General features: G+C 42.6%; 1 protein-coding gene across 1 annotated transcript; it reads left to right on the top strand.

Moving 5' to 3' along the window:
• Window positions 1–462: 462 nt before the first annotated feature.
• Window positions 463–4,228, top strand: LOC308248690 (lipocalin Can f 6.0101-like; the record flags this gene model as incomplete). The annotated part of the gene is made up of 6 exons (XM_080668958.1): window positions 463–626; window positions 988–1,124; window positions 2,650–2,723; window positions 3,403–3,513; window positions 3,834–3,935; window positions 4,113–4,228. Exons 1-6 carry the CDS (start codon window positions 531–533, stop codon window positions 4,226–4,228), a joined length of 636 nt encoding a protein of 211 aa, XP_080525084.1. The 5' UTR covers window positions 463–530.
• Between the last annotated feature and the right edge of the window lie 8,589 nt (window positions 4,229–12,817).

Raw genomic sequence — 12,817 nt, 5'->3', positions numbered from 1 at the left:
AGGACCCTTCAGTCCCCAGGCTGACACTCTATCCACTGAGCCTAACCAGGTAGGGTGGTCTTATCATCTTTAGTAGAGATAGTTTCTTTGCTTCTGAGGCTAATTATAATGGAGTAACTCACCTGTTTCCACACACTGTGTGAGTGGTGGAACATGGATTGTCCACACATTCTACTTCCCAGTTCTACTCCATTTCTGACACACATAATTGGCTTTCTGATTTCACAGTTAACTCAGGTTTCAAAAGGCAGCCTTTTATGACGTCCACTATTTTTTTTTTTGAGTATTCCTTTTGATCAATTTCAGTTCACTAAGTACATCTAATAGAGATGAGATTGACAAAAACAATCTTGGCCTCACATCAATGAATACAGACCATGCCTGAAGTGGGAGGAGAAAAGGTGCCGCCCTGTGGACAAAAAAGTGGACCCAGAATGAATATAAAGACAGAGGATCTGGGGAGTGGAGGCGCCATCAGGTAAAGACTCACTCCAAGTGCCTGTAGCTGAGTCAGTGTCGTCTCTCCCAAGATGAAACTGCTGCTGATGTGTCTGGGGCTGACGCTGGTCTGTGCCCATCATGAAGGAAACCATGATGTTGTGACAAGCAACTTCGATATGTCAAAGGTAGAGTTGGGGGAACATAGCGTCTTCTGACTTTGGGGGTGTTTGGGGGCATTCTGAAGCAAGATGGCCCTACTGGAGGGCAAGAGGTTTTCAACATATTGGACAAAGGGGTTGGTTTCTGACCTTGGACAAAAAGCAATCATAAGATGTGGAAAGATGATAACACTTGGGGACCTCCATTCTCATTGGAGGTCAGTGAAAGGAGCCTTTCATGTGGAATCAATTGACCTGGGTTCTAATTCCATCTCCATATCACCACTATGAGTCCTGGCCCACAGGCCAGAGTTCAAGGATACAGATGTTTATGTGGTATCCCCTCTCTTCTTTTCTTACCCATTTTAATGTTTTTTTTTTTTTGCAGATTTCAGGGGAGTGGTATTCCATTCTCTTGGCCTCAGACATGAAGGAGATTATAGAAGAAAATGGTAGCATGAGAATTTTTGTGGAATCGATTAAAGTCTTGGACAACTCTTCCTTGTCATTTAAATATCATAAGAAGTAAGTATGGCTTATTTTCACTTGGGAAAAAAACACCAGAAGCCTGACTGTGGTCTTGGAGCTCTACACACACAGACACACACACACACACACACACACACACACGTGTGTGCACTTACATTGTGGGCTTGTATCCAAAATCAGAGTCATTTATCAGGCACTGATCCATGACATAATGAACTAAGGATTCAGATATATGAGTTGGTGACAGGAATGAATTTAATTGGGGATAGGGGAGTTCAGAGATTGAGGGGTATCAGAATCATAAGAAATGTGGCAATATAGCATAGGTTAAGTGCATAGGATTGGGGGTCAACAGCCTAGCTATCTCTTGAAATTATCTCTTACAAGTTGTGTGATCCAGCAATTTTATCTCTTTCCACCCCAATTTTCCCTTGGGTAAAAGAGGAAGATAATAATTCTCTATCATGGATTTCTTTTTTGTGAAACAATGTTTATTGAGCACTTATCTGAGAGGCTGGCACATCTGAGAACTCAACTGATTATCTAGGCAAGTAGCTAGCTATATATACAAAACCCTAATATTCAAGTAGACCGAACAGCGGAACAACCAAACAACTATTCGCTATGACGTGCACAGGGGGTGGGCGTGGAAATTGGCAAGCGTCAGCAGCACATGGCAGAGCACAGAACATGGCGGGCTTTGGCTGTGGCAGGATGGTGGATAAGGTGAGAAGGGGCACCAGTCCAAGGCAGGGCGCTGATCACTGTCATTGGGGCAAGCATCTGGTGGTTACTGAAAATTCTTTGTTCTCTCACGCCGCAGTACTGCCTGATGCTCGCACCTGCTGTCGGTGCCAGCCCCGCTCGCACCCACTGCTGGCACCGGAGCCACTGCTCACACCCTCTGCCTGGCACCGGAGCCACTGCTCACACCCTCTGGCACCGGAGCCACTGCTCACACCCAGCACCAGCCCCAATCGCTTGGTGTCGTCAATGGGTGCAAGCGATGGTTGCCAGCCCTGATCGCCGCTGAGGGCTTCTCCACCTCTCCCTGCTCCTGAGGGGTGATCGGGGCAGCAGCAGCCACTAGCACCTGCTGACGGCGCTGGCCCCACTTACACCCGCTGTTGGCGCCGGCCCAAATTGCTCCGTGCCGTTAGTGGGTGCAAGTGGGCCTGGCAGGAGCAGGGCTGCTGGCAGAAAGGGGACTGGGGGTTGTCATGGGAGGGGCCGGGCAGGGATGCAGAGGATGGGCTGAGACTCACCCCTGTGCCTACCACAGCCTCACGGCCCACAGTTCCTTTCAAGGTACGGGAATTCATGAACTGGGCCCCTAGTGATAATAATAATAGTATGAAGTGGTGGTAGAGTAATAGTGACTTCAGTAGTAGACTCTTTCTTAAAGTAGCAAGTAAAGTGAAATAAGGTAAATAAAAGCTGTTTCAAATTTGTACCAAAATGTTCTACAGGTAATTGGAATCAGACACTCAAGTCACAGGTGGAATGTGAGGGAGCCAGACCCATCAATATCTCTTGGACATCAGCTCATTCTGTTTTACAGGGTCAATGGAGAGTGTATTGAAATTTTTTTCATTTGTGACAAAACAGAAGAGAAGGGTGTATATAGTGTTGAATGTAAGTATACATTGAAAGTGTTTGTAAATTCTACTTTCAACTGCAAGAAATTTACTAAATCCCAATATCATTCATATCCTGATTAATTCTTGATTGATACTTATTTAGGTAATGTAAATGGGGCTATCTAATAGCCAACATCCTCAATTTGGGAGAACCTGGTGTGTAAAAGCCAAAATATGGTACATAATATCACCAGAAAAAGATGGCAATTTGGTCACATGCACCACCTACAACAAAAGAACATAGGCACACACAAAAAATAAATTTTTCTGATAGCTCTTTATTCCCTGCCCACTTTGTTGATTTTTGGTGGCCACTAACAGCAAATTGCTTGCACAGAGTGTTGCGTATATAATGCCAGTGGGTTTATAGGCAAGACAGAGACACATAGTTGGCAGAGATGGCTGAGGGAACTACATGAGCTTAATAGAAGGTAAGTTGCAGCTGTGGCTGAATTTTTTACCACTAGCAATCAATGTACTACTGCTTGTCAGTTCTATACTTAGAAGTCACCAGATGAAGCCTAGGGAGATGCAAATGGAAGACATTAGCTCTTACTCTTTATCTCTTCCAAGGTATGCACTTGAATTTGCTCCGTGAAAGAGAATAGTTAAAGAATTTCACTTGCTTCCTATGCACTATGGAAGTTCTGAGTTATTTTCTTTCCCCCCCACAGATGATGGATACAATACATTTCACATAATTGAAGCTGTCTATAGTGACTATCTTATTTTTTATGTCAGTAATGTCAACAATGAGGAAGAAACCCAAGTGATGGAGCTCTATGGTAGAGTATTTTTATATGGATATTCACCTTAGAGGGTGCTGGAGACAAAATGATCCTTACAATCTTATCCTGGGCTGTCTCTCCTTCTCTGAAGAGAGGGACTCATCTTGGGTAATCCCTCAGGCTCAGTGATGGAAAGATGATGAAATTTCTCATCATGCCAGAAGGATATCCTAAAAATGTCAAATTCAATACAGGAGATAGCCCATCCCTAACTTCTGCCTAAGCACCAATTGGTGCCAATCATCTGTCCCCACTGCCCCCAAGAGCCTCAATGACCAAGACACAAGATACAACAGTTATTGTCACTCTTCCCACAGCCCGAAAACCAGATGTGAGCCCCAAACTCAAGGAAAGGTTTAGAAAACTTTGCAAAAAAATTGGAATTGCTGAGGAAAACATACTGGACTTGACCAAAGTCGGTAAGTTTAGCTAACTCTGGTTTTCTCTTTTCAAATTCCCATATTCCTGGATGGAGAAATGCAAGAGAAGGTAACATCTCCAACCAGTCCCCTTGGTCCTGACCTGGGAAATCATTTGATCTCCTGCTGAGAAATGAATGGGTTTGTGTTTGACTGTGCTCTGCTCTGCCTCTGCAGATCGCTGTCTCCAAGCCCGAGGGAGCCATGATGCCCAGGCCTCCAGGTTGGTCATGTCTGATGGAGAGGGGGTGGCACAGGCACCACTGCCTTCCAACACCATTAGGGGTTTGTGACCAAAGATTACAATAAAAATAATTGGGCAAGGAAGCTTGTGGGATGAGCTTGAAATTTGGAGTTGGGGGTCCTGGGTTCCATGAGCTGTAGAGCAAATGACCTATGCAATTAAAAGGAAAACAATAACGTGTACCTTACAGAGTTACTCTGTGGATATCCTGCTGGTGAAAAGTAAAGTCCTAAAAATCACTAAGTCTTGGAATTTGAAATAGGAAAAGAATACTAGGGTGTGAGCATGAAAACCCAAATACATTTCTGTCTTCCAAGGCCAAATGTGTGGTCTCACCCTCTAATATTTGATAATACTGTCTCTCTTCGATCTCTGCACATCCTTAGCTTCTAATCTGGAAACAGAGCTTTCTGACCTTCCAGTTGTCGTTCATCTGAAAAATAGGCTCTGATTTTCCTCATCTCTTTCCTACCTTAGCTTTATTTTGCCCCAATTTGCCCCGATCTAGAATTCTCTTTCTCAAGGAGATACTGAGAGACAATTGCTGCTGAAGCTGATACTGGCTCACCATGTTTCAGGACATGCCTCCACATCCCAGCTTCCCTACATTATTCAGATAATATATGGAAATATATTAGCAACTATGGCCTGCATAAAGTCAGCATTTAATACAAGGTAGCTATGGTTTTGGCCATTCTTCCTTAATTTATCAAAAATTCCTCAAAACATTTAATGCTGAGAATGGCAGAAACCAGCTTAGGGCCCTTCATTGATGTGGATGAACCATTGATTCCATGGTTCAAAAAGAATCATTGATTCAATGACCTCCTTCCCCCTATTTCAGCAAGTAACATAGGTTACAGTGCAGGTAGAATGATATCTATTTCTTCACCATTTTTCTCTGTAATAAAAATTCTCTTTGTCTTTAATTCAACTCAGAAGTGCTTAATGAGTTTCTATGTTCCCTCTCATCTGCTTGTTTAGTGCTGAGTGAATGATTCCTCACCTGGGCTCCACGATCTTCATTCCATGGTCCCCGTGTCAGCCTGTCCTAAGGTCTGCGACCTGATCTCCGTTAGTATCATCCAAGAAGGCATTATCTCTGAATCAAAGGATCTTCTCTAATTGTCTAGACAGACTCATCAATTCACCAAGAATCAAAGGTTTCCTCCAAATTTCTGAGTCTGTTTGCCATACCCAGAACTCTACCATGAATAAGACCTCCTGTACCTGATCAATAAATGACTAGTCTTGCAGTCATGTGATTGTCTTTGTGTGTGAGAGAGACATGGGGCTGATGGCAAAGGAATGAGGGAACATCCTTGACTCGGTACCCATATGGTCCTCTAACTTCTCAGAATCTTCCTGAATTTCAGGATTTCCCTTTCTAGCAGTCTTTGTTCCTGTGATGCTGCTCCCCCTTTGTTTGGCCTATTTCTTAGTGAATAAAGCAAATTATGAGACTTGCCTCACAATATTACCGATCCTAGAATTCTCTTTCTCAAGGGAGTACTGAGAGACAGTTGCTGCTGAGGCTGATCCCGGTTCACCATGTTTCAGGACATGCCTCCACATCCCAGTTTCCCTACATCATTCATTCTATGACACAGAGCATCATCTTTTCATGCTCTCAGAAAACCAGCACTGTTATCGACTGTGAGCATGTTAAATGAGATGCCATGAAATGTGAACAATAGAGATCTTTAGCCATCGGTACTTGGTACAGTCAGGAATCATCAAGGAGGCTAAAGAGCTTTATCCTCTTTTGAGGGGGAGCTTCTGCGCTTTGAAGAAAGGAAAGTTAAGGTTCTTCCTCCACTTATAATCCTTTCCTTATGTCCGATGATAAAACTGTCAAAGTTGCATGTGGGTGCTGGAACAGAGCAACATGGGTAGGGGGTTGTCATGCAGGAAGAATGACTCAGTCATTATGAACATAAGCTTAAGGACAGAAGGCTTTCAAGGGATATGACACTCCACTTATCTTACTCTGCCTTCATGTCAGAAGAAAAAGTAAGGTTTAGGCTTATTTCTCCAGAATTATGCACTTGACCTGGTTTGCTGACATATGCAGAAGGCCATGAAGAAAGTCAACCAGTCATGCTGGGACCTGTCATTTTCAAATGTTATTTAAAGGACAGAATAGCTAATGCCCAGAGGGCATGGCCTAGCAGATCCTTGGAAATGTTTGGAACATTAACAACCATAACAATCAATGCAAGGAGGACCACTTTGATGGTGGGAGACGGCTGGCTAGTGTCATATGTCAGGAGACTACAGCCAAGAGGGAGGCACAAAGACCCTCAGCTGCTCCTGGATCAAGATGGCAGCTTAAACTTACTCTGAAACCTACCCCTCAATTCCAAACATTTTCTGTAAATGAGGCATGAAATGTTAAGAACACTCAAAAACAAGGAGTGGCCCTAGCCAGTTTGGCCCACTGAGTGAAGCGTCCCAGGTTTGATTCCGGTCAAGGGCACATACCTGGGTTGCAGGTTTGATACCCTGCCCTGGTCAGGGTGCATTTTGGAGGCAACCAATCGATGTTTCTCTCTGTGTGTCTCCCCTTCCCTTCCACTTTCTCTAAAAATCAATGGAAAAATATCCTCAGGTGTGGGTCAACAACAAAAAAGCAAGGAGCGAAGACATCTATAAATCAGAAACAGAACAGAGCGGTTATTTTCAAAAGGAAAAAGATAAAAGTTATGGTGGAATCAGCCATCAATGGGAGCTACACTACTGCTCTATGGGGCACTTTGCTCAGGGGCTGGAGGGCCAAAGTAACAGGCAAGTCCTATTGGGGATTTTCCACCATGACATGTAAATGCTAAGTTGTTTTTTCACTAGTCCCTACTCTTACCACACTGCCCATCAACACATTCTTAGGATCTGAAAACAAATGAAGTTGGGTCAAGAATGGGAAACAAGCGTATTGTAAAGAGCGCCACGGAAAAAATGGCCCCAATGCAGGCAGGTGTGAATTGGAATTATTCAGTAGATCATATAGGCCTCACTTCCTTCAAGAGTTAACTCTGCCAGTGTACCAGAAATAGTGGCATAGTGAGGACACTCTATTCTTGGCATACAGCTGGACAGGAGAAACGAGTCCTGTACTAGTTTCCTGTTTGTGCCAGAACAAATCGCCACAAAATTAGTGGCTTAAAACAGCACAAGTTTATTATACTACAGTTTTTGAGGTCAGAAGTCTGACACTTGGCTCCTAGTACCAAACCCAAACGAGCCCCATGTCTGTCAATGTTTTCAGATAATCTTCTATGTCTTTTCTCAGAGTTTTAAAATTCTCTCCTTGGTCGTCTTCTTGTGTATTCTTGTTTGTTAATTCCTGTATACTTTTGTTACCAGAGAAATTAGGGGGTCTATTTTTCCCAATGCTAGTGGGTGTGGGGTGGCTCTTGTGATATCTTCTGAAAGAGAATTTTCTGAGATTCACAGAGGAGAATGAATGGTTTTTATTGGCATGGTGTTACATCCCTCAGCTGTAAAGTCCATTGTCACTTAACTGAGTCCTGAGAAAGATGCAGCTGGGAGTTCAGCAAAGCCAAAAGCAAGGCCAGCGTCCAGAGCTTCTGTTTCATGTTGCAGCCGAGTCCAGCATCAGGTTATTTGAAGTCCATTAGTCCATTGTGTGGAATCCACATTGCGTGGCGTCCGCAGGGCAGTGTGGGGGAATGCAGGGGAGTGGGCCCCCTGCAACAGGAGTCCCCAGAGGTTCAAGAGCCATGAGTGGGAATTTCCTTTGTGCAGAAGTTTAAATATTCAGGTTTCAAGCCCTTGCAGTGTCCACGCCTATTATGGCCCATTACCTGTTCCCAGGTGTGGTTGATAGACAGGTAAGCACCTTTCCACCTCATTCAGACCTTACTGGTAATGTGTCTATTGTCCAGTCCCCTCCCCAGTGATCAGTGGGGAACAGACTTAAAGAGTGGCATGCCTATATTATCTAGTCTTTCCTTTACTCCTTTCCTGTTAAATAATAACCAGATTATTACAAGGGTATCACTTTCACCAGTTTGTTTGTTTTACTGTATAAAGTTTTTATATTTAGAATTAACCAGCTGGACTCAGTTTAGATGATGCCAATTTTATTGACAACATCCAAAGCACAATAGTTGGGCGACATTTGAATGTATGCCTCTTGTCTCCATCTGGCCTGATCAGGGTGTTGATCTTGGATATGTCAATGTCATAGAGCTTCTTCACAGCCTGTTTGATCTGGTGCTTATTGGCCTTGACATGCACAATGAACACAAGTGTACTGTTGTCTTCTACCTTCTTCGTCGGTGGTCAGGGGGAACGGATGATGGCATAGTGTTCAACCTTGTTTCTCCGGGGGGTGTTTTTCCAAGGATATTTAGGCTGCCTCAGCACCACAGTGTCTTTGGCCATCGAAGGTAGGTAACAAACAGATCTCTTTTATGGCTGTGAATGCTTTCAGCACTGCTTTCTTTGCCTTCAAAGCCTTTGTTTTGGCTTTGGCTTTGGGAGGGGGAGGGGCTTCCTTCTTCACATTGGGCTCCATCTTTGTGGAACAGGTTGTTTTCCTGATCGTTAGTTATGATCATGAGTTTTTGCTGGTATAGAGAAATATACCAATATATACCAAATATGCCAATAACTTACTATTGATTTCTGCAAGCTAATGTCTCTAGCAACTTTGATGAAATTTTTTATAGTTATAATGAAATAGGTTCAATACTTTGTGGATTCCATTGGTTTTATAGGTATTTGGTCATATTATTGCAAATGTCAATCTATCTCTTTCAATACTTATGCTTCTTTCTCTCTTTGTGTTTCTCCTCTCCTTATAACTTTAGCCAGAACCCCCTAGGGCACTTAAATATTGAAACCATGTTTTCTATACCAGAAGTTGGTTTGGAACTATGGCCCATAGGCCAAATCCTGTCCACTGCCTATTTTTGTATTGTCCGTGGGCCAAGACATGTGTAATCAATGCAATATTAAAAACACTATTTCCAACTCAATGATTTCCAGTCACTTTATTTCAGAAAAGAATCAATTCCTCTCACTAATAGATTTGTATTTTCAAAACAAATTATATTCAATTTTGAATTTCATCAAAAAATGTGGAAATGTGTTTTCTCCATTATTCTATTAGTACCTACACAATATCTTTGATTTTGCCTCTTGGCCTGCAAGACCTAAAATGTGTCCTCTCCTGCCCTTTAGAGAAAAAATTTGCTAGTCCCTTGTCTGTACCATGGTCTCTCCCCTGACTGCTATTTGTTATGCACTGACCCCCAAATGCACAATTGTGTCAAAACAAACCCCTCAGAGTGCCTTCAATAAAATGGGCATCATATTATCTAATCATGGGATCAGGAGATATTTTTAAGTTGTCCTCTTACTGCTCCCCTTGAATGACTTAAAGCTGAATGGAGGAAATGCAGACAAATGTCAAATAAACTTCCAGAGTCAATGTCAAACCAGGACACCCTGAGGTTATTTGGGATTCCAAGAGCAACAGTGAAGACTCCAAATCTCCTGTCCCAGCTGAGGGGACTTTGCCATATGAGTCTCTGGTCTCAGGAAAGACTCTAGTTGGACCTGTCTGTTCTTGGAAGTAGGCCCATCAAGACACCAGTGGTCATTCTTAAAAGTTAGCTCTTCTGAAACATGTTCTGTTGCTTACAAAACATGTATGAAAGCTCTGTTTGGTTACTGGAAGAACAGGCGATTGCTGGCTGACCCTTTGGTAAGGGAACACAGAGGCCTGGAGAGCCAGCTTGCTGAGGAGAGCCTGGCCCAGGCAGAAGCTGAGTGGCTGCACTGACCTCGAGGACATTGCTGCCAGGATTCCCACCGCCATCTTCCGTTCCCCAGGTTTCTGTTAAACCGCAGTCATTATGACCCACCCCAAAATGGGAATTTGAAAAATAGAAAATCCAGATATATAACCAATTGCCTATGGAAATTTCACATAAAATAAGGCAGCATGTCCAGTCAGTGGGGAAAGCATAGACCTTTTGTAAGTTATCATAAGTAATTAGGCCCATGAAAAAAGATAACATTAGGATAAATTGCAAACAGATATGTAAAGAAAAAAATAGGAGAACTGGAGGGAAATCTGAGTGAATTCCTTTACATACTGGCCTTGAGGGAAATGTTCCTAATTATGATTCAAAAAAGACCAATAAAATATAGTGATAAAATTGAGTGCGCAAACCCAGAAAACTTTTGCATAACAAAAAAATACTACATGAGAAAAATTAAGGCACCGGCTGAGAGAAAAAAATTTACTAACATATTACAAAGTTTTAGTGTCACCAATATTATAAAAAGTTTTGAAAATTTGAGAAGAAAAAATCAATGATATGATAGGAAAAAATAAACATATTAATAAAAATAAAAAAATTAAGCATCACCCAAAAAGGGTCCTCCAAAGAATAAATACAAATGGCCCTTAAATATGAGATGTTCTACCTCAGGAAAGAAATGCACATTAAAATTATACTGAGATGCGAGCTCTTGCCCATCACATTGGCAAAAATTCCAAGTCTAACAACCTGCTCTGTTGGTGATGCTGTGGGTAGACGGTCTCAAAGCTACTGCTGGTGTTCAGGGGCCTTCTTCTGTACCACCTATTACAACATCCATAAACAGGCAGATGTTCTTTTTCTTCAAAGTTGAAACACTTTACATGGCTCTGGGAACTGGTAGAAAGGATTTGAGAATTTTCTTTTCCCTTCTCCTTCAAATCACTGGAGGTAACATGACTATTACGCCATTTCAATTGTTTTAACTGGATTTTAATTTTCTAAAATTTTAATCACTTTCCTCTCTAACTAAAACCATCGCCTGATTTATAATGTTTTCCATTGTCACATGCCTCGGTCACTTAAGAAAGTCACATGTGCACACACTTTACCATTTTTTTTGTCGTTGTTTTTGTAATAATAAAAGCTCCAATGATCTTAAAAAATAATGGGTTACTGAGGAACACCAAAAGGAGTGGTGACTGCAATGGACTGAGCATATAAACAAGGACCATCCACAAATACAGCCCTAAATCCATTTAAATATGGGGGTGCTTAAAAGCCTAAACCAGAGTATTTGTCAATGAGAATATTTTCCAAGAGGTCCCATGGGTCACCTTACAATTGCAGAATGAAAAACATACTTTACAACAGCGACATCTGGTGGTCACCCTCTTAACCAGGCGACTAAATTAAACATCACCACTAATGGGGCCACCTGAGACTATGTGTCTCCTTGTGTGATGCAATATGTAGTACACTGCATCACCTATGACAAATTGTTGCCCTAAATGCTTAACTTGAAATTAATCAAGCATTTAGCCCTAATCTCCAGTTTACAGGAAATTAAAGGGATAACGGAACAGGTTAGATAGCAATATAAGAACCCAGACAAACCCAGGGATAGGACATTAAAAACAACAACACACAACTGGCTTAGTCTCTTCAAAACGTCAATATCATATTGTATGTCAACTGTAATTAAATTTTTTAACTCAATATCATGGGTGGGGGAGAGGCAGGAATCAATGATGTAGGAAAAAAGTGAGAGGATGGTACCCAAGATGCTACTGATCACTGATCTGTTACTCAAAGTTTCTAGTAAAGGCTCAGTATGGCTAACAGGGCTGCATTTTTAGTGCTGCTGATTGATCAGGCTGGGCCCCCTGGTCCAGGATCTCAAAAGCATGTGAGGGACAGGGGTGGCTGCAGGCCAAGGGCGATAAGATCAAAACTTGATGCAACAAGGACGAGAACCAGAACTCAGTCGCTCCCTCTTTTGTCTGCACAGAGCATCCTCACGAACAGTAGGCCATTTCATAAAACATGTCTTTATATGCCAGGAGTTACTTTAAGTCACAAATAAGTTTTCATTCTGAAATTAGAGTGTCCACTTTAATTTATTAATCAACATTTTGATATTCATTGTGAAAAGAGGTCTTCTCCCTTCTCCTAGGGCTAAGGCCACTGCAGACTTCAGGGGAGTGTCTTTTTCTCTTTTCCCCACTTCTTCACCCTTAGATTCCTAAGGGCAGTTTCTGGCCTATAAGAGAGCAGAGTGCAGAGAGGGAGAAGGAACAGGGAGTGAAAACTGGCTGAAACTATCACAAGATGGCTTTGTGCTCTCTGGACTTGGCAGGTGTTTAAAGCTGACCCTTACTCATGTGTGTTCCCCTGAAGGGTTTCTCTGACCATCCGCCCTCCTCCCCCAATCCAGTGCTCCTTTGACTAGCTTCTTCTGACCCCTTCCAACCCCATCCAGTATGTTTCTGTAATATATCCCAGAATCTCCTCTGGAAGTCCATCCTCTTGGGAAAATGTCTTTTTAAGCCTGGCCAACATTTTCTGCAAACATTTCTGAGAATTCTGGCCTTTGTCCTCAGTTATGGAGAGGTATCTCTTTAAAATATCCTACCTGATAAGAATGCCTTTGGGTACCTAGGGGTCTGGGGCCACACCAAAGAGTCTAACAGTGGGATTTATGATGGGGGTTTTGGGCCATGCAATAGCAGCTCAGGACACAGGTTGCCAAGCCTGTAATGTTAAAGTCTGCATTCTGGAGCTCTAGTAAAAACTCGACGCCAAGGCTCAGGCGAGCTTCTCCGGTTGGCAATTCTCCACGC

The sequence above is a fragment of the Plecotus auritus genome (assembly GCF_963455305.1).
Source record: "Plecotus auritus genome assembly, chromosome: 5".
Taxonomy (NCBI): Eukaryota; Metazoa; Chordata; class Mammalia; order Chiroptera; family Vespertilionidae; genus Plecotus; species Plecotus auritus.
Note: the sequence above shows the minus strand (reverse complement) of the source record. Positions and strands in the feature narration are given on the sequence as shown.